Source organism: Pyxicephalus adspersus, chromosome Z (assembly GCF_032062135.1).
Source record: "Pyxicephalus adspersus chromosome Z, UCB_Pads_2.0, whole genome shotgun sequence".
Taxonomy (NCBI): Eukaryota; Metazoa; Chordata; class Amphibia; order Anura; family Pyxicephalidae; genus Pyxicephalus; species Pyxicephalus adspersus.
The window spans coordinates 83,793,825-83,816,387 of NC_092871.1; the positions used below are offsets into that span (position 1 = coordinate 83,793,825).

General features: G+C 38.0%; 1 protein-coding gene across 1 annotated transcript in view; it reads left to right on the forward strand.

Annotated features, from left to right (window-relative positions):
* The window catches only part of ASTN2 (astrotactin 2), a 188,877-nt gene that overhangs the window by 50,803 nt on the left and 115,511 nt on the right, over positions 1-22,563 (forward strand). Inside the window, exons 3-4 of the mRNA XM_072430157.1 lie at positions 9,027-9,381; positions 16,155-16,262. Of these exons, the coding sequence (XP_072286258.1) occupies positions 9,027-9,381; positions 16,155-16,262 (463 nt within the window). The remainder of the gene's footprint in view (positions 1-9,026; positions 9,382-16,154; positions 16,263-22,563) is intronic.

Here is a 22,563-nt window from a genome sequence, read left to right on the forward strand (position 1 = left end):
AATAAGGGAAATCTCCCCAACAATGACACAGACAGTAATACAGACTTTGTAAGAGGTCTACCCCATTCCCACATGATCCCAATCTTCCCAAAAAAGCTTGCAAAAATAAGTAGCAACATTTCAAGCTATATATGACTGACTTAAGACCTGACCAAAGCCCTTAATGTAGATTACATTGTCAAAGCACTATTATACGGTAATATACTTAAAGCAGTGTTTCTGAACCAGGGTTCCTCCAGAGGTTGCTAGGGGTTCCTTGAGCAATGAGCACTTTGTGACTCTCAGGTCAGCTTAAGTGACTTGTAGTCTCTAAAGACTGAAAGGTATTTCAAGGGTACCCCCATGTTAAAAAGGTTGGGAAAGGCTAAATCTAAAAGCTATTGCAATGTATGATATGGTAAATAGTTATGGAATTAATGTTTCCCAAATAAGCTTGACAACCTAGGCCAGAGGTTTTCAACCACTGTGTCGCAGCACACTAGTGTGTTGTGAGAGATCCTCAGGTGTACTGTAGGAAATGATCAAATTACCATTGTCGAGTGTCTGTGCTGTAGTGACTGGCAGAGTAATGTAATACTCTTCTATGTCAGTGGGTGGCAGTAGGTAGCTTAATTGCCTTGTTTATTCTTAGAGACAAGAGAATTAGATAGCAGAGAGTCATTTTGTAATATTTTTGATTTGTGATGTGCCGCAGGATTTTTTCTATGTAAAAAATGTGCCGAATTAGCTACAGAGTGTCATTTTGTAACATTTTTGATTTGTGGTGTGCCGCAGGATTTTTTCAATGTAAAAAATTTGCCGTGGCTCAAAAAAAATTGAAAAACACTGACCTAGGCTAGCCTAAAGAAATGTGGAAACCTAACATGAAAAAATATTAGACAATATTAGTGTTTCAGAGGAATCTTTCAAACTCTTTTAACCAAGGCTTACACTTTTCAAATATTAAATAGTCCTCATCTTCTTTTTAAAATGTTATCTTAATTAAATGTTAATTTTTAGGGAAAGGACTAACAGACTGCATACTCCCCAATCTTCTGACCAAATCACAGAAACCTTTGCAATTTTATTTTTAATGAGAATTAAACAGATTCATCAGCATCTTGTACGTTGGTCAGCTTGCCAGCAAACAAAACCATTTAACCTATGTCACGGTAATAGGAGTCATGAAATATAGATTCTCTGTCAAGCCTTCGTAGACTGTATATAACTAATTCAGAGCATTGTGCTTTAAATATAGAAACCAAGGACCATTTTTATCCCGTCTTGTTTGATATTGCAATAATTTATTATTAGAAATCTTAGAAGGTTACCAGTTGCTTAAAGACTTTCATGCAATCTCTGCCACTTCAAAATTCCATCCTATACATTCCAAAGATGATCTGAGGCTTTATCAAAAATGAAAATTAGCAATATAGAATATTTAGGTAAAACTGCACACAATGGCCCTGATTTATTAAAGCTCTCCAAAGCTGGAGAAAATAGTCTGTCATGGGATGATCCAGCAAGCCTGGAATGGGTCTGATCTCGGACTGAAATCCATTCCAGGTTTTCCTGATCAAACAAATTGTTTCATAATAATCTACGTGGTCCAGTCATGGAAAGCTTTAATCAATAAGGGTACAAATATTCCCTCACTGCTTAAAAACATCAGAAGTTTATCTATACAGCATAATGAACGAAAATCCTTTTAGCCTGTTTAAGTTACAATGAGTTAAAGCATTGCTTGGCTTGGCTACACCAATATAAAATTTCATTGGGGGATTACTTGGAGTGGCAAATAAAATGACACCAGAGTTCTGCCCACAATGCAATTTAGTTATTGCTTGCAACAGCCAACATGCTATCTCTTACCTATTTCCCTAAAGGAAATTACTTTCCAAATAAATTATCCAAAAATTTTAATGTCATCGATTTTCAATAGCCTGAATCACATGAAATAAAATATTGCTTGAATTAATGTCCAGTTTGGCTTCTTTCGTTATAAAGGACAACAGTTAATTAATTTGCATATTAAAAAAAGTTACATGGTAAAGATTTTAAAATGTAACTTGTGGAAATACCTACATTTGAGCCTTTTGTTATTACCCATAATGGAGAGCTTAGACTGGAGAGACAGAGGCAGCACTAGAAGCCAATCAGGTTTGTTGTCTAGTTTATGACTTCACAAGAAGGCAGGGGCAGCATTAGGAGCCGGTCAGGTTTGAAATTGTGTATAAATCCACATAAAGTAGCAGGAGCATCAAAAAAGCCAGTCAGGGTTGTTGTTGTGTGTATGTCTCCACAAGAAGGAGCAGCATGAGGAACAATTAATGGTTGTATAAGGGGGGAAGCATTGGAATCCAGTCAGGTTTGCCATTGTGTATATATCCTCACAAAGAGGCAGGGGCAGCACTGGAAGCCAATCAGGTTTGCCATTGTGTATATATCTCCCTAAAGAGGCAGGGGCAGCACTGGACGCCAATCAGGTTTGCTATTTAATATATGGCTTCACAAAGTGGCAGGTATAGCTCTGCTAGCCAATCAAGTGTGCTATTGTGTATATGTCTCCACATAGAGGCATGGACAGCACTAAGAACCCATCAGCTTTCTTGTTATTTATATGTATACATGTTCCTACAAATTGGAAGGGGCAGTACTAGGAGCCAATCAAGTTTGCTATTGTATAAATGTCTCCACAAGGAGGCAGGATCAGCACTAGAAGCCCCACACTGAGGAGGATAAGTTTATTAGTCCATCACTGTTTGGTAACTGCCCAATACCATGCCAGGATGGAAGGAAGGTGTCCTAACCTTAACACTTACCTTCATTATAAAAAACTTCATTAAAAGCTTTGTAAATCTCAAAACTGGATAGCCAGAATTCAGAATCTTTCAAGAGACATCTCCCATATATGAATATCAACTATGCATTTAGCTGTTTGCCTGGAGTTTGGATTTGGTGCACCACAGGTTTTGCAGCCAGACTATCAGTTTACTCTGAAGGATACAAATTGTTTTGCTGTATTGCTTACATTTGAAAAACAAGAACCTTTTAAGTTAATTAAAACATTTTATAATGATTTCCTTTCAAATGCACGCTGTTTATATTCCTGCAGAGGATTTTGATTTCTAATTCAGAGTGACCGATTGCCTTCAGCGTGAGATTAGTAGAGACTGTGGACGTTTGGTGAGGACATACTGCGGTCAGACTGCAGAAGATAGGAGACTACAGAAAAACAAAACTCCACAGAGCTACTACAGATTTGTAGGTAGCAGTTGTCCGCTATGTGCATTGGACAGAGCTGAATTACTAAATGTTTATGGAAATTCTGATATCACTTAGTAATGTAGCAGTGATATCATCACAATGGTGCACATAGCCTGTGCAGAATGGAATTGTGGGTGGGAACCAGCAGATCCATCTACCACAGACTGCCTGCAAAGTCAAGGAGCTGCAATGACTGGTCTTTCTGGTCTTTATTACAGAAACCAGTGTTGGAGTTGTTTAATGTTGGTTTACTCCACAAATCTGGATTAAATATGCAAGGGACACCAAGATTAATGCAAATATTTTCATGGTTTTTGGTATAAGCTAATATTTTTTTAGACCACATTTCAGCTTTAATGTAACTACCCAATAATTTCCTACAGTCATGCTAATCAATATCCCTAGGAGTAATTATGCAATTAATACCATCCTCGTTGCTCAGGCTGAAGGAGTATATATTAACCAATGTTCAATATGTTTTAATCAACCTTTGTGACCTCAGATGAATTAATGAGTGACCTCTGCTGTTTAAAAGAAAACAACTCTCAACCTATTTAAAGAAAGTCCAGCCCCAGTTACTGGCAGCAATCCAACATCCGCATGTTTGTGTTCTCTGAAGGCCATGTGACAATATGGAATGAAAAACATATTCACAATTTCAGGTTGTGGCAATTACAGCAACAGCTATTTATCAAATGGTAGCTGCATTAGGGATATACCAACCACACGTCCAACTACCTTAAAACATTAGACTGAGGGCATGATTGATAAAAAGCAATGGGCCTGATGTATTAAAGCTCTCCAAGCCTGGAAAAGATGGACCATCATGAAGGGACGTGAGTCACCTAGCAAACCTAGAATGGATTTCTTAAAAATCATTTGCTATTAGTTGGCTCGTTCCTGGACCAGATCCATTCCTGTTGGCAGGATGAGCCAGGTTCCTCTATGATATTCTATCTTCTCCAGTTTTAAAGAGTTTTAATAATTCAGACCCAATGTTAGCAATTATGAAATCAACTAAAATACATTAGCTACACATACAGTACTATATTGGTTAAAACATTGGTGTGGTTTTCCTACAGTCAATATATTACCTCCTGTACCTGTTCCCACTGGCACACCCAAGATTAGGGTTTCTCAACCTTTCTAACGTGGAGGAACCCTTGAAATTAATTTCAGATCTTAGGAAATCCTTTCTTTTAATATGATATATACACAGCTCACAGTACATTATTGTGGGGTCATTGGAAAGAATGCCTCTTACATTGCTAGCATTGGGCAATGTCACCCTTACAGACAGCCAAAAGGATCATTGGTGTCATAGTGTCTTGATCCCCGAATGAAAATGGCTTGAAAAAAAACTTGAAGCATCAGATCTCCTGAACCCTGCCCACAGGCAGAGGAAAACTTTCTTTTCTCCATTTCAGCATGTAGATAAAATGGATGTTTTGGAACATTGGTGGCTACAGTAGGAAAGCTGCTGGAGCTCTGCTTACTTAAAACTTACCTAAAAAAAGCCACAGTTTTATTTTTTATGTTAGGTTGCTAACACTACAAATATGGTGATGTTTCCTGCCTTCCAAGCAGTTAATCAACATACCCTACCATAGTTAAAAAAAACCACACAAGCCAAGTGTGTTTCAAAATGAATGTCACCACAACACACACGTTACATACAGACTACTGCAACACAATTATCTAAATCGGCCCTAGAAGTTACTGATCTTGTCAATGTACTGTGAACTGTAGGTATATTTGTTTTTATCAGGAGCTGAGACTTAAAACCTATTTTGAAAGGTTCCTCTAGGGCTGTCCTTTTCAAACTTTTTACCCCTGAGGAACACTTTAAATAATTTTTAGGTGTTGGGCAACCCTTGATTTGTCAGTCAAATGGTATTTGCATTGGTTGCCAGTGAAAAAAATGTACAATAGTATACATACTTGTCACTTGACACAGACAGTCCAAAAGGTCCTTGGTTTTATACAGCTGTATCCACCGACTGATACTGACCCCAAATCCAAGAAGGCACCATCTTATGGAAGGTTATTCAGCCACAGCCTCTGTCAAAGTCTTGAGGAACCCTGGGATTCCATGGAACCCTGGTTGAGAAATGAGGATGAGAAAGTTTGTTTTTTTATAAAATCATTTATAAAGAAATTTGGTAGAAAACCAATCCACATGTATTCAATCCTTGGCTCCTTTAATTGCAATCCACACCTCCTATTTTATGGATTTTTCAATGTAAAATTTTTCTTTTTAAACAAATTCATCTTTGATTTGTTGAAAAGTTGAAGGCTATGAACATTTAAACTGACCCAGCATTACATATCCGATAATTTGATTTCTCAAATAGGACCAGCTCTGACTGTGTAATGCACTTACATTCTTGGACAGCTGTTCCCTCATATCATGTTAGGTTTATGAGCACCTGGGCTTTGGCCAATTTAACTGGAAGCTGAGCAACTGCCAACTGTGATGATGGCCTTATCAGCATGCGCTTGTGATTTTTATTTTATTACATCCCTTTCTAGAGGTAGAATACTGAATTACTAAGATTACATGTTCAGGAACAAACACAGTTCATGAAATACCTAATATTTGTTGTGCCATTCATCTATCATTTTTTCTTTCTTTATTATTAAATTTATTATTTATTATTTTTTTGGTAGATCATGGATGCAATTAGAGCACTCAATGCCAATCAACAGCTATGACTAAGCTAAGCGGCATAGATTAGAGATAGAGGAAGGCACAGAAACATAATCTCCCATACAAACCTAAGACCTCATGTTGGGTTTGGAGTTTGGGTGGGAGATCCAGTTCCAAAACAGAATGCCGTGCAACTGGACAGAGTGCAGAGAAGAACAATTTTACCTAATAAGGTGTATTAGGAATCTAATCTTTGAATTATTGAACTGAATTTATTTTCCCTTAGGAAAAGACAAAAAAGAACAATGTGATTACCATGTAAAAATAAGAAATGGCCCATGTAACAAATTAGAAGTTTTTTTTTTTTTTTTTTTAAGGTCATTGCAATTGACAAAATGTTATTCTTTGCACCTAAATAAAGGGGATTCATTTTTAAATATGGAGTGGCTTGTTCTTGTAAGAGCTGTAAAAATGGAATAAGCTTCCACAGGAGCTATCTCTAATTCTTTAAACTTTTTATAAAAATGATGTCTGCACTTCAAACCCATGCTCAGACCTTCCAAGAGCACTGTTCTAGCAGGTACAATGCTTGTTCTCTATCATCTGGGAGCTGCTGTATTTGTCAGCATGGAAGATCCATGACACAGGAAGCCTTCTGTTCACATGTTTTCAGAAGATCACAGGTGAGTGAGCTGATTTGCTATCTCTCTTTCTCGCTCTCTTTATCTTCCAATCCCTCTCCATTTATCCCCCTCTGTACTCCCCTCTCTCCCCCTATTACTCTCTCTTTCCCTCTCTTTCTTTCCATCTCTTTCTTCTCTCTTGCTTCTCCCCTCACTTCCCATCTTTATTTCCTCCCTCCCTCTCTCTCTCTTTCTCTCCCCCTCTATCTCTTTCTTTTTCTTTTTCTCTTTTTTTCTTTCTTTCTTTCTTTCTTTCTTTCTTTCTTTCTCCCATTCTTTCTCTCTTTCTCTTTCTCAACTCTCACAACTGACAGCTGACGAGAAGAATGATAGCTAAATCTAGAGTCATGATACCAAAACTTAGAGTCCTCAGTGTTTTATTGTATTAGTTTAAAATAGTATTAGTTTGTATATTATCCAGTTCATTTTGGAGGTCAACAACACTTCTCTTTCATCAGAGCCTGTGGTATTGGATGAGCTTGAAATGAAGTGAAGTAGAAGCTGTAAACACAAATGGAAATTTGTAGCTTGCTGGAATAGCATTCCGCCAACATGTTGGCTATTCTATGCTTCTGTGTTTTGACCTCCTACAATATTTTCAAATCCTCAAGTTCTTTTATAAAACTTTTCATGTGGAGCAATAGGAGCCTAAAGGAGTCTTAATCAGACCCTACTTTTCATACGCCTGGTATCTATGTTGAAACAGATGCAGTGTTCTCCCCAGACCCTTTTAGCCCGGGATTACTACCCAGCACTTTTAAGTAACCACCCGGTTATTTTTGGGTGGGTACTGAAAAGTTGGGTCAGAATACAGGCCACTGCACAGCTGGGCCATAATACAAAGATGATGGAAAAATGGGACATACCAAGGGGGTGGGCATTAGAAAGCTGGAACACATTTTAGAGTAGAGGTAGAAAGCAATCAGAATGTTTGGGGTTATTTGGATACCTATGGCACTAAATGTGTCATGTTTTGACTAGCCCACTTTTTGATCACCCAGCTTTAGCTTCTCTCCACTCGCCTGAAAAAATTTCTGGGGAGAACACTTAGCCCCAATTTTGGTAGCTTTGGTCCTGTTTAAAGCGAAAACTCCTGGATAACTAGCAAATTTTACCATGGTGTGGAAAAGGGTCCCTCCATAATGCTCCTAATAGGGCAACTTAACATCTATATTGATTCACCAAATCATCTGTTTTTTTAGCTGTTGGCACACAGAAATTCACAGAAAGTCGGTTTTAGTTACTGCAAGTACCCATAGCCAATGTGTTTCTAGCAACAGCTGAGAGTGTAAGCACTTTTATTTAATTATGCATTTTGAAACTAAATGAAGGATTAAGTAATCAATCAGTATTAATGTTACAATAGGTTCTTTTTTTGACTGAAGTGCCTCTGCTGCTTAGCTCAATTCAGTCCACTGTTGTAGAACATTAGCCCTTTTTGTTTAATAGGTAGGCAACATGTGTATGTTTTCTGCAGAAATCATGATCCTTTTCTGACATCATTGCAAAAAGTCTTACGTTCTTTTGCTGATGTCTCCCTTTCTTTAAAATTTTAATATTTCTGTGGAGTATTTTTACAAATCATGAATACCATATTGTTTTTGATTTTTAACTTTCACAGATGAACGGTATATTTTACTAAAGATGGGTGAATATGCCCAAGTTCAAATTATGAAAGATTGGACAATTGGTCTTTGAAGTTGAGCACACTTTCTTTAAAGTTAGGTGATCCAAATTTTCCGTTCAAACCCCACTGAAGTCTATGGAAAACTAGCCTTCAACTTCCTTTAACATCTGTTATTTTTTAAAATTTGTTTTATTATTTTTTACTCATCTAAGGACTTTCAAAGAACATTTCCATTCTTTAGGTAGATAATTCCTTTCCCTTAGGCATTGATAGGATTTTATTCAGAAACCAAGTTTGTTGAATTACAAAGATTGTTCACTCAATATCTAAAAACATTTTACAGAATGTTCACCCAACTTCTAAGAACAACCTATAAGAACATTATTCCAACTTCAAGAAACATTCATCCAGTGTCAAAGAATTCTTTCCCAACCTCAAAGAACTTTCACCCAATTTCGAAGATTTCTCACCAAGCTTTAAAAAAAATTCAAGAATTTTTCTTCAACCCTTTACACAATTTATCTATTTAACTGAACGTTCATTTGCCACCAGAAGAACATTCAATTTTGCCTTGTTCAATAAAATTTGCATTCAGTCATAGCAGTCATTGGCATATATTGAAATCATTCATAACAAACTCCTGACCCCCCAAAAAATACAAATGTTTTCTAATTGGTACAGAACAAATAAATATGTTATTTGATAAATTATTATGCACATATTTTAAAAATATTCCAATAGGTATCCATAAATTCCATGTCTCTTGAATGAAGGGTGATCCTTTTTTTTATATAGACAAGTCCTGTTACTTTCTTTGCAGGGTGGATTGATCGCGCTGCTTTTGCTGCTGCTCATTTTCTCAGTTGCACTGTTTGCTCAGCGGCGCTGGCACAAGCGAAGACGGATACCACAAAAGAGTGCCAGCACAGAAGCCACTCATGAGATCCATTATATCCCATCTGTATTGCTGGGTCCTCCATCGAGAGATTTTCGCTCATCCAAACTGCAACCCCACAGCTCAGTGTTGAGAATGTCCATTCGGGAGACCCCGATTCTAGATGATTATGACTGTGATGAAGAAGATACTCCAAGGTGTACAGAAAGAAGACCTCAGACAGAGTACAAAAAGCAAGCAACCCAGGAGAGGGAGGAAAAAAGGAGTTTACAAAAAAGAGGTGAGTGGCAAAAATGTATGTAAATCTTTAAAACAATGATATCCTTTGCAAAAAACAAAAAAAAAATGTATGCTGTAGCTTACAGTAAATAACTTCTGATAAGTAAAATAAGACTTTGAGTTTCTTTGGCTTAGCTGTGGCAAAGAACATTATTTTAGGACATTATTAAAGTTGCACTCAGAGCGGATATAAAAAGATACAGAATAATGAGGCTAAGGCAAATAACTGAATATGAATTGATTTTAACCTCTTTGTACAAAGGATGGGGGGAGGACTAAGGGCTAATCAGCGGTGCTATGTGCACATGTGCTGTCAGTGAATGTCTTTTTAGTAATCATCAGTCTTTCACTCAACAGTCAGCAGGCAGAAAGTGGTAAGAAAACATATTGCATTCCCTGGTTGTAGGTGGTATTATCCACCTTGCTATGGTGTGTGACATGAAAACTTTAAGATTTGTTTCACGGAATCAAGCAAACCCCTACAGAACTGCTAAAGAAGGAAACAACACAACTCGCCTAGTCCTCTGTAACTTCTTGCTTCTTCCTTGGTGCATGACTTTTGGAAGTGATGGTTCCACACCAGCCAGCCAATTAGTGGGACACAAATCAGAGGGATAGAATTCAATCAGTACAACCCAGACATATGACATCTGGCATATAGCAAACTGGAGTGTTCCCAACTATTCACCCAGTCCAAAGCTATAAGCACTAAAGAATATCTGGAGGTTTATGAATAACTATCCCAACAAGTTCCAAATCCAATTACTTTGTACAAGACTGCCAAATATCCTTTACCCCAGTAGGGATGTTCAGCAATGGAGGCAGCTCTGTCAATCCAGAAAGCATTGAATGGGGTGAAGTTTGATCAGATGTCAATGTACCAGCTACAGGCCTATGAATCAATACATTGCTAAAAGCCACATTCTCTTGCAACATCTTCTTATCCCATTGTAAATAACCTTCAGATGTCCCTCTATTCTGCTATCCCCTGAAACCCACCAACTACTCACAGATTTGCCAGGTTCCAATGTTTCAGATCAACTATGACCTTACAGACTATATAGGGCTTTACCAAGGATGGATGAGTAAAATTGCTATATGCTTATAGTCAAAAGACAAAGAAATGTGACTGAAAAAGGAAAACATACAAGTCAAAAATGAATCTGAGTTCACTTCAATGATATATAATTACACGGTTGGAAAGGCAGGATGTAACAGGCCATTTTTAATGAAGCTCTCCAAGACTGGAGAAAATAGATCAGTGTTTCACAGCCATTTTAATATGGAGGAACCCCTAGAAATAAGTTTCAGGGTTTTCTGGGAACCCCTTCTATAATTATTTTTTTTTCATATAATAGATAATTATCTATTTACAGATCACAGTGTATTAAAAGACTACTACTATATATATACTATACTATATATAAAAGCATATCACCCTTACAGATAGCCAAAAAGATCATTGGTGTCACTTAAACTGACCTGAGAGGTGCAAACTGCTCATTGCTCAAGAAACTCCCAGAAACCTCTGGATAAATCCTAGTTGAGAAACACTGAGATAGACTTTAATGGGAGAGCCCCTTGATCCAACAAACCTGGAATGGATCAGGTCCAAGATTTAACATATTAGCCAATTAATAGCAAATGACTTTTAAGAAATCCAATCTAGGTTTGTTGTATTCCAGTCTCCCCAGTCTCCCCATGATAGTATATCTACTCCAGTCTTGGAGAGCTTTCATGAATCAGGTCCAAAGAGACCATTATTTATCAACACATTGACATTTTCAACATATCATATCAACACTGCAACATTTTTTGCAGTGCTGTGTAGAATTCATAGTAATTGTCTTTAGGAGTAGCTCAGTCTAATGTCCCTTTTCTATAGTATGTCATTAGCAAAGTCTAGGGACAACTTTGGAGAAGGACCCAATCAACTTACCAGCATGCCTTTGAGATGAAGGACAAAATTAAAGTGCCCCAAGAAAGTTCACGGAAACACAGGTAGAACATACAAACTCATATATAGTGTCCAAAATAATAATATAGCAACAGATATCTTCTACTAACTGCCTGGATAACCTCTAAAGGATTGACGTAGTTCAAGCACAAAGATTTTTGTGCCCTGAAATGCAGACAGTGAAAAACTATGAGATGTTATCTGCATAATGCATACATTCCGAAAACCACATCTATCATGCCTAAAGCTAGAGAAACAGCTTGACCTTTGAAGGTGCTTGAATTCACACATTCCCATTTCTGTCTAGACAAACACTTATGATGAGAAGAGCATGGGAAAGCGATCTTTTGGTATCGATGTTCCTACAGTTTGATAAAAAACACTGCTGAAACACATAAACCCTAAATATCAAGGATAATCTGGTCACGACAGATTTATCTGGCGTACAACAAAGAAAGTTCTAGGCCTTGTAAAATAGCAGACCCAACCCAACAAGGTTCAACATAATATTCAATTCACCGGCCTCGGCTCATGAGTTATCAGAACAAAATAACTTATACTAAAATAACTTTTAGACTCACTGGGTTTTTTTTACAAAAATAAGTCAAAGTTTAATGGTCAGTTTGGATCTTTGTATTTTGGTACTGGGTGAAAAGGCCAAGTCTACACTTCAAATAAGGTGACAGAGAAAAAGGTTGAATGGGAAATAAATGACCAAAAACCACCCAAAAATTCCCCACAATGACTTGAAAACATAAATAATTGCCTATAAATGCCCTATTCATTCATCGATGTTCAAAGCATTTATGGCATTTAAAGGCATTTTTAAGTGTTTTGGGAATTTTACAGCCCATCAAAGAGACACAACAACAAGTGTGCACTGGCTCATTGGACAGAATAGAAAATTCAAACATGAGTGTTTAAATGCAGGAAAAAAAGTCTTTGTATACTTAACTACAGCCACATAACACAAGGTATACCTTGTTTTGTGCGGTGTGTGCCAATAAATAGAAACAATTTGGACCTTATGTGCAAATGGAAGGTCCACTTGCTTGGCAGTGCCTGTCAACTTAATACATTAAATGTTCAAAGAAAGAACATTATCTATACTCACCTATTTTGGAATGCTAAGAAATGTCATTGATGCATCATGTTTATTGAAATCATACAAGAATAGTCTTTGCACTCAAAATCCTAAAAATGTAATATTTTGTGAATTTTATACAAAGGGCGCAAGGAGGACATTACTCAGAATCCAAATCAATGGAGATTGAATGGTTACTATTAGACGTACCTTCTGACCACTTTTCCAATCAACAGCACTCATACCCTCTGGCTAACTCTGTTGATTGGATCATTGAGTGGGAGAATGACGCATTTCGGACCTCCGTGTTGAGCAGAGGTATAGCTTTTCAACATGCTGATAGAACATGTCACTTTAATCCCTGCTGTAGCAAAAGTAGTGTTTCTTAACTGTTACTGTTTTTAAAACCTGACTGAATTACAGTAGTGATATAGCAAGCTTCATGTAAGCCGAACTCTGTGTGTAGAACAACCTTGGTTTGGTATTGTTGCGAATGTTAGAATCTGGTGACAACTCGCTGCAGATGGAAACAGAGAAGCAGTTTTGTATAGCGTTATTTTACATGTTTTGTGTAGCAATTGTAAAGTTTTTACATTTTATAAAAGTGCATTTTTCAGTATGTTTAAAAATGAATTACCTACAGGTTTTAATTTGTAAATAGCTATTTGGTCTTAAGAAGAGCCTTGTAGCTCTCCAACTTGGCAGGCATTACCCTAGCAATGGAATCATTCCAAGATTTCTTGGAGACATGGAAAATATATTCTGGCCTTTAGCATGATTGAACTAAGCAAAATTAAAAATCTGAAATACTTTTTTTATTTTTATAATTACTCTTTTTTATCTCTTTCTTGGCCTTGTTTTCTGACCTTCACTTACAGTTTGGACTAAAAAACTCCCTCCATGTATGCAAACACAACTTAAAAAAAAAATTCCAAGAATATACTTGTGCTGTCCACCTTTCCATCACATATTTTAACAGTGCCAACCTTCCAGCTTATTAATAAAACTTATCAGAAAATTTTGAAAGGTAGGACAAAGTAATAGGACATAGACAGGTCAAGCCAGAGATTGTCGCCTTTGTTTAGTGAGATATGGCACTATGGCCTCAATAAATAAACCAAAGTTCAACTTTTAGGAATTTTGAAAAAGGCAGTTCATTATTGCAGAAAGGGACAGTTGATTCTGCAATAATCCTTCCTAGCTGCTTGATCGCATTGGGGAACTGTCAAAAAGTTTGATAGGACACCCAGAACTGTCAGAAAAAGGTTACCACAAATGGCAAAAAAGATTGCCAAGCTTTCCCTGCTCGTGCCTGGAATGAATGAAGTCCTGTGGGCCTGTACATCAGCTGGTCCCAGCCAATCAAGATGGCCAAAATTTGGGAGGCAGAAGAACAAAGGGACAAGGAACGAGATCGGGACAGGTAAGTTTATGAGGTTTAGTCCTGCTTTAAAAGCTGAGTGCCTAATTAGTACAGTCAGTATTTAAATTGACCAGACACGCAGCCATAAAAAGTCCTTCGACTACATATGGAGGATGTGGCCTTCACTGTAACACATGGATATCAAAACAATGGTCATTGAAATATGGAGGTAAAAACAATTTAAACTTTTCTATTGGGCATATAAAGTATTCAGACCTCGTGAGGGGACAAAGCTTGATGCCAAACTCAATTTCACTTGCTCTAAATGTAAAGCCCCATCTGCCACATTGGTTCACCGTCTGTGGTCTTGTCTATTGATTACACGGTACTGGCAGAGGACATATATATATATATATATATATATATATGAAGGTACTGAATATTTTGTCCTTGCCAACCCTAATTTGTGTTTTTTTGGTTGTTGGGACAATCTATCAGAGGTGGTACAGGGTAGGGCAGGAGGGGATGGATCTCAGTATGTCTTTTGGCAGCGAGACACGCTTTGCTTATGAGTTGGTACGATTCTCTACAAGCTAAGCTGGAAGATATTAAGGCCACGCTTAGTACCATATTCTAAAGAAGCCCTAGATGCCTAAAATGAACGATGATAAACATATTGCAAAATTTTTGAAAAATGGTACTCCTTTATTTTTTATACATTTACAGAAGCATTACAAAAAATGATTCTGGAACCTTTTCAACAATCCACTTGGTATATAATAACTGTGTCTTTTCAGTTATGTACATTGTTATTTTTCTTTCTCTCTTATTTTTTTTTCTTTTATCTTATGTATTTTATTTCACTTTGTTACATAGCAATAACATGTTACTATGCACTCATAACAGAGGTTCCTACTATCAGGAATGTTTACCTTGCTTAGTTGTCAAGTTTGGTGTTTGTTCATGTTATATGAAAAATCTCAATAAAAAGATGTTTAAAAAAAGTCCTCTATGGTCTATATCATGGACACTCCAACAAAAATCTTCTAGTTGTGTCAAGTAGCAAGTCTGATCAGCCCAATGGCATGACTACACCAAAAGATTTGAATTCAAGATTTTGACAGACTCAAGGACAGCATATGATGATAGGTCGATCAAACCTCATACTGAAGCCCTTTCTGTTGGCCAATTTGAAGATAGCCTCTTGATAAACTTTGGGTATTTAGCAGGCTCATTTACAGCGCTCAGTGTTAGAGCAAGGTGTCTCCAGACCACGAGCCTAGCTGTGCTGAAATGATTTCTGCTCAGCTCACACATGATCGCCTGTTTACCTGTTCAGCTCCTCTTTCAACCCTTAATTGTCCAATTTCATATTTCCTTGTTTTGTTCCTTTGTGCAGTTCTTGTTCCAGTGTCCCCAGCATTTTCCCGTGTACCCCTGTGCCTTTGGACACCCCATAACACCTGTGTTTTTAGTATCTATCTGTGTCTTCTGCTATCCCCTCCTCCTATCCCCTGTGTTCCATGCAGCCTGTCACTCTCCAGTGTATCTTTGTTTCCTTCTGACCTCGCCTATTTGCTGCCTGCCATCACCCTGGCCATCATCGACTATTCTCTTGTCTACTGATTTTTTTACTTCGTGCTGTGCTGCCCACCCAGTATCAGTCTACAGCACAACACCCTCACTACTAGAGGCTCTAGAGAGGACCAGGCTGACTAGACCCTGCTCTTTTGCCCTAGGGTTCACACCACCAATTAGCTACATATAAAATCCCCTTGCATTCAGAATCTCTGCGCATAACAGGTAAGTATTCACAGGTGGCCATATCCAGATGGCCAAGTGGAGCTCACCAATCTGCTTCCTCTCTTTTATCGACCAGTTACACTCTGCAGGCATAGCATTACTTAACACCAGCAGGAAAAAAAACTATCTACCTAATCAGACAGAGAAACACTGTGTTTCTAAGCTGCAGAAATCCCAGGCCTGCATGCACATCTTAAAACCGCTTCCTTATATTTATTACATTTATGTATTAAGCTGTCTGCCTGGCATTCAGCTTTAAGATTTTAGTATTGGTATAAATAATTCTTCAACATCAATAAATGGAATAAATGAACACAACATTGCTATTAAAATTAAATGAATTAGCGCAGCCTTGTTTTGAAAAACAAACAACAAATAATGCCCATAGGGAGTCGGCTTTTAAGTCAGAAAACAATTTGGAACCTGCTATTCATGAATCTCGATTTATGTAAATGAAATTCAAAAATAAAAAAAGGTTCAAATTCAATTAGAAACAGAATAAATACTAATACATATTGTGTCAACAAGTCGTGTTACTGTATTCCACACGCTGTTTCTCTGTTATAGATCCAAAAGGGTTCCTGAAGTCAGAAGAGAACTCTGGATCAGAGACAGGAGATGAGGCCCAGTTGACTATCTGGGGACGGCAGAATGAAAACCATCAGAGAAGCAAAGGTAAAAGATTCTGGGGCTGGTGAGGACAGTGTATGGTATAGTATGATAGTTATATCAGGTTTCCATACATTATGATGAAGATAAAAATTAAACAACTGGCTTTTGTTGCAAAATGTACTTTTGATCAACAAATTTCCTCTGCAGTACCTGTATTCTGCAAATAGATGTCCTCGGTCTAATGACCAGCATTAACTGTGGGTGGTCCTGGACCAGCTGCAGCCTGTGATTTGACAGGGAAAGGGGAAGCAGCACAGTGATTGGCACATCCCTGTCATACTGCTTTTCCTACCAGCATTTTTGTTGGTTGATTGGTTCCTTCTGTTACTTATTCCTTTTCATCCCCATTGTACAGGTTGTACAAAAGGCGAAAGGAAAGTGAAATACATGTTCTTACACTGCTTGCCTTTTAAAAAAATACTTATGTAGAAAAAGATAAGGCTCTGCCATAACAAATTTTATACTTAATTACAAATAATCTAATCCTTATTAGCCAATCAGCATTGGATATTCATTAGTGTTCCTAAACTTATGAAATGTTTTTTTTTTTTTTTGCAAGTTCCTGTTGTTTATGCTATCTTATGAGATATGCATGATTAGCTAACTTATGTTTAAAATTATGGGAATAAATAAATCCATGTTTTAAAACAAATATTTTGTACTCTTGAGATAATTGTGGGTTAGCACTCTGGCCTTTGCAGCACTGGGTCCCAGGTTCGAATTTACATGTTTCCTCCAGGTAGTCCGGTTTTCTCCCACATTACAAAAACATGCAGTTAGGTTAGTTGGCTACCCCAAAAATTGTCCTTAGACTGTAATAAAGATATATGACTATGGTAGGAACATTAGATTGTGAGCCTCTTTGACTATGTCCCTACCATAGTCATATGTCATTATTGTAGTCTAAGGTCAAATTAGGGGAAAGACAATTAACCTAACTGCTTGTTTTTGGGACGTGGGAGGAAACCAGAGTACCCAGAGATAACCCAAGCAGACACTGTGAGAACCTGCAAACTCCATGCAGATAATGTCCTAGCTGGGATTTGAACCTGGGACCTAGCGCTGCAAAGGTAGGAGTGCCAACCCCTGAGCCACCGTGCTGCCCAGGATCAAGGTGATTCCTCTAAAGTTTTACCTTCCTCTTTGCCTCCGGTACAGTTTTCCAGTTTAGAACCTTCCAGATTTTGCTGAAAGCTCAGTAAAATCAAAACATTTCAAGCCAGCATGTAGTCCATACCAGACCCAATAGAAGATTGTACCTTTACTACTTGATGACCTCGGAAGCATGCTTGAGCGTGGACATGCCAGATGTGCTTTTTCCACCAGCAGAGCTAGGGGTGTGAACCTAAGACTAATTGCCCAAGAAAGAAGAGTCATTACCATTGGAACTTATGTTTCCATATGGTGGTGAAGGAGAAGCTGGGACAACCAGAAAAAAAAGTCAGGGAGATAATCTAGTTATTTACCAAATACAGCCTAGGTTCTGCTGTACAGAAACTGGAAAAGGCTAATATCAGGCCAAATCCAAGCACTTACACCAAGTGAATAATACATTTAGTAATGTATTCATACATATGGAGCTGCATTGAATTGTGCCTTCATTATCTGCTCAGAGTTCTTATTTCAAGTGATTTCAATTTAGGTAAAGCAAGGTCATTGAAACGTTCATAAAAAAATGGTAATATTACAATTTCAGTGATAAAGGAACATTGGTTTTCCACCATGGTTCAAAGTTCTCAGTTGCCTTCAGAGATAGGATGTATGTCTATTCTTTTAAATCCTCATTAATCCTTATCTCAGGAGAAGTGAATGTATTATTTTATTTACTCCATAAGCCTTTTTAGTATTGATGGTTAGTTCATATTCATGTCAGCTGTTAACAATTAGTTTATATTCATCAGCTATAAAGAACTTGTACAATGTACCATCCAGGGAATTTGGCTTATACAAGCTTATAAGAGCAACTGAAGGAAGTGGTCAATGATTCAAAGAATTGAAGAACAGAGGTCAGCATGTCAGCCAGATAAATAGCATTTTGAGAAGAATAGGTCAGCAGTCCAAACCAGCCTCTGTACTGTTCTAATGAAAATGTTTCTTTACCTTTTCCCTCCTACAAAATTGTATGTTAATGTTCTCAGCATGATTCTCTATGGTGAAGATATGTCAACAGACACCGTTTGCTTTAAGATTAAGCAGCCTATACACCGGGAAGCTGATAGCTGTCAATCCCAGGTGTCAATGATCAGAGATTTCCCCGTTGTTACCGTTATATCAGCTCTGACATACTGATCTCATAAATGCTGGAGGCTCAGTTGACATCTACCGTCATTTTATCCTCCTCAAACGCTTGAATGTATTTCACCAAAATGGTCACCACTATGTAAGCTGCAATACAGCTTACATAGTCTTCTTATGTTTTAAATTAGTTGATAGGTTCAAAAACTGGTTCTCAAATGTCTGTCTGTTTGTATCTGTCGTGTCTTTTCCTTGGAAGATGCTCCAGTGCACTATGGTTAATGGAGGACTTTGAGCTAATGCAGGATGAGTACCAATTCTTTTGTCTGTTGACTTTATCTTCCAGTCTCAGAAGTTTAGGATGTTTTGTGATCTGTAAATCTTTTTGCTAGCATATATTGCCATTTCTTTGATGCTTTTGATGGATGTGAGCACAAGATAAGAGAAATGTATGTGCCTAATTCTTACAGAACTCCCAGTGGATCCTATAGACTATTGAGCTCACAAAGCTCAGATGGGTCACATTGACCAACACAGTTTATATTTCATCAGTGTCATTCCCTGAGTTTGTTTTTACTGATTTTTTGAGTACTATTAGTAATAACGATAATGTTTCAAATAATTTACTCTTGAACTTAATCTGATATTCTAGCATTGACTTGCTCTAAGCTCTAGGGGTTCCATATTTACCCCTATTTTTAATAATTTTCCTTCCTTACACTGTTTACTTGACCAGGGTAGCTCGTACCACCTATCCTAACCCTAATCTTTACCCACCAACCTTTTTCCTCCACATCAACCCCCAAACCTGCTTACCAACCATCCCCCAACCATTAATGACACATACACCAAATTGCACCTAAATTGGCTGGCAAGCAGCCGTTTATTGAACCACAAATAAAAAAAATTATTTGATTCAATAAATAACAAAGAAATAACCCATAATAAAATAAATACATTTAAACAATTAAATTTCAGCAAAAATTGACATATTGAAATTAACTACAAATATTATAACCTAACTAGCTAATAACCAAATTTCCACTTTTTATTAAAACGTAACCCTACACAACAATTTTTCTTTCTAAAAGAGGTCCTCCCATTTCCATTTTCCCCCTTTTAAACTCATCTGAACCTAATCCCCTCCTACTTCCCACTCAATGCTAGCCCTGCTCTCTCCCCACAGCTAGCACATTTTATTAACCCTTACCAACTCTGGTCTAGGCCTCCCACCCTGTCATGCAGGCCCTGCACCTAATATTTCCTCTCTGTACATATGTTTCTTTATATAGACACAATTTCTCCAGATCGTAGTACATTTAAGTAAATGTAAAGGATTTCACCTCCTCTGCTTTAACCCTAAAATAGTCAAACTCTTCTTTAAAGAGAAGCTGTGCCCAAAAATAGTCAACAGAGGGCCATAGATTAGTCACCATTAGTGCCTATAGGCTCTATGTAGGTATTTCTACTCCTCCTATTACATATGTACTGTTTCATTATCCACACTGTGACTTGGTGTGAAAGTTGTCATCTTGGTAGAATAGTTTGCTTTCTTGTGTCAGAGCTGCCCCTCCTTTGACTAGTGATGTGATGACTGGTTGGGTAGGATGACAGGTAAGCGGAAGGACAGTTTGATAAAGCACAGAATAAATAGATCAGAAGCAGGGTGATGTTTGCACTGCAGGTCATCAGGTACAACTTTTTCTCTGGCAAAGAGAACAAAGAGTAGCACTAGAAGAAGTATTCATGCATATTCTTTTTCTGGATAATTAAAGACATAAAAACACAGACTCTGCTCAGGCACACTGCATTATTTTATTATAAATAGAACATTTTCCCTTTTTGAGTTCAAGTTTAAATCTGTTTAAAGATCGGTGAATATTCTTTACAAGATAAAATACAGCCTCTGGAAGGGCTATGGATTTTACAACTGGAGTCTCTAAGGTGATGTCATAATCTATATAATCCACTTTTAATGCATTTCTAAACCCTAACATTGAACTTCTCCTATTAGCTTCCTTTTGGTGTGTTAAATACATGTTTGAAAGTGTTTTGTTATATCTTTTGATTTGTTCCAAAAATCATGTGACCTGATAACGTCCTGTACTTTCTGCCTAGGCTATTATCAATCACATAGGTTGTTCTGAGGACTACATAACCACAAGGTCCTGTTGCCCTATCTTTTTTCAATTGCTCTGATGCAGAGGGGTGAGTGAGTTTGTCACTCTAGGACCAGAAGTATTTTACAGACTGATTCACCAGGTGAAAGCAAAGAAAAAGACCTTTGAAGGTCAAGGTCACGTCCCAAACTCTTAGTTGCCACTTGAAATTTCTAGGCCCCTCCCCTAGATTGTCGCCTTGCCTAAACAGTTGCACCATACCCACAATCCATTGTCACCTAGGTTGGTCCTCATTTCTATGGTTTTTCAGTATTGCATTCAGCCATATCACACTTAACTCTTCCTTGCTAAAGTGCAAGGGGGCAGTCCTGACCCTATCACTGCCTTGCTTTTTAAAGTTTTATTACTTTTGGCCATCCTGCCAGCCAATCAGGAAATAGCCTGTTAATCATCCCTGGCTATTTAGATAGCTCAGACACATCACTCGTTCAAGCAACGTTTCTCCACTAGTGCCGAGCCCCTTAGCTCTGCTGAGCATTTCCTTTACACCTGCTGTTTAATTCCAGTGCTCTTCCTGGCCAGCTCCTGTGTTAACCCAATATTGCCCATTCGGGTATTTTTCTGCCAGTTTAGATTCTGTGCCTTGGGCTCACACCATTTCTGTGCAAGTGTGACATTCTAAAATTATTTTCGGTAGGGCAACTTCTCCGCTAGTGGTGCATGAAAGTCAAACATGTTTATGCCCAGATATATCACACATGTTGCTTTTTGCCAGGAGTGATCTGGCACCAGCAATGTAATTAAAGACGCTTTAATCAGGGATGGGAGGAAAAATCTCTTCCTTTGAAACCACTATCGTTTTGTGTATAAAAAATTACTTGATCGTTCAAGACTTGATATTGTTTTCAGAGAAGAAATTCAACTGTACATTTGTTACCATTCAAAGATTCTGGAAACCAAACAAACCTTCAAACAAGCTACTTATGTAAAATTTGATGGGGTCTATTATTAAAAGTTGCTTCTCGTGATTCGACCATTTTTTATCCACAATTTCACATTTTCCATATTCAGATCCATTAAAAAATATATAAATCATGACTGAAGGTTGATTGTAAGTTTTTATTCTTAATGGAATCTAAATGAAAACTAATACATTTTGGGTATATGTTGCGTGAACCATGGGTTAAAGTATTTATAAATAGACTGTTGTGTTTGGTTGTTGAGCTTTTGCCTCCCAAATTGGCTTCAAATCTGTTAAACAAATTTCAATATTCTGGAATGCCTATTGTGAGCCAGGTCTTCTCATCCAAAATTAGTACCTGACCTCACTAATGTTTTTGGGTTTAATTTCCCACTGACACACTCCAAAGTCTTGTTGGAAGCTTTTTTTACAATCCCCCTACTGGCTGGCGGGATTGCCTGAGCAGAATCTATCTACTACCAGGCTTTTTGTTGCAAGGTGCTGCCAGGTTGTGGCCCCAGAGTCACCCCACTAGGGGGCAGATCAGTGGAGGCAGGCTTCTGTGTGGAAACAGCCAGAGAATCAGGCGTGCTAACAAAATGTACCACAGGCAAGATAGTGACAGCAAACACATGGAGTGTCAGGGCAGGTGGCAGGCAAATCAGTGTCGATAGAAAGGCAAGAGGTTAGGGCAGGCTGCAACTAAGGCACCATTGTTAACCAGGCAGAGATCAGAGCAAGGTACAGGCTAGGCATGGGAGAGTTCCAAACTTCAAGAAGCTGATAAAAAAACACAGCACCAAGCATCTGCACAACAGAAGCTTATAAAGCCTCTGCCCCTTTAAGTTTACTTTGCTCCCCAAGCTGTCCTTCCGTTGGGCTGCGGTACACTGCTGCTCATCCCCCTGCTATGCCTTTCAGGGCTCAGAAGGTAGTGAGCACAATGCAAGCATTGCATGCACGGACAGATTGTGGGGAGCCGCCACAG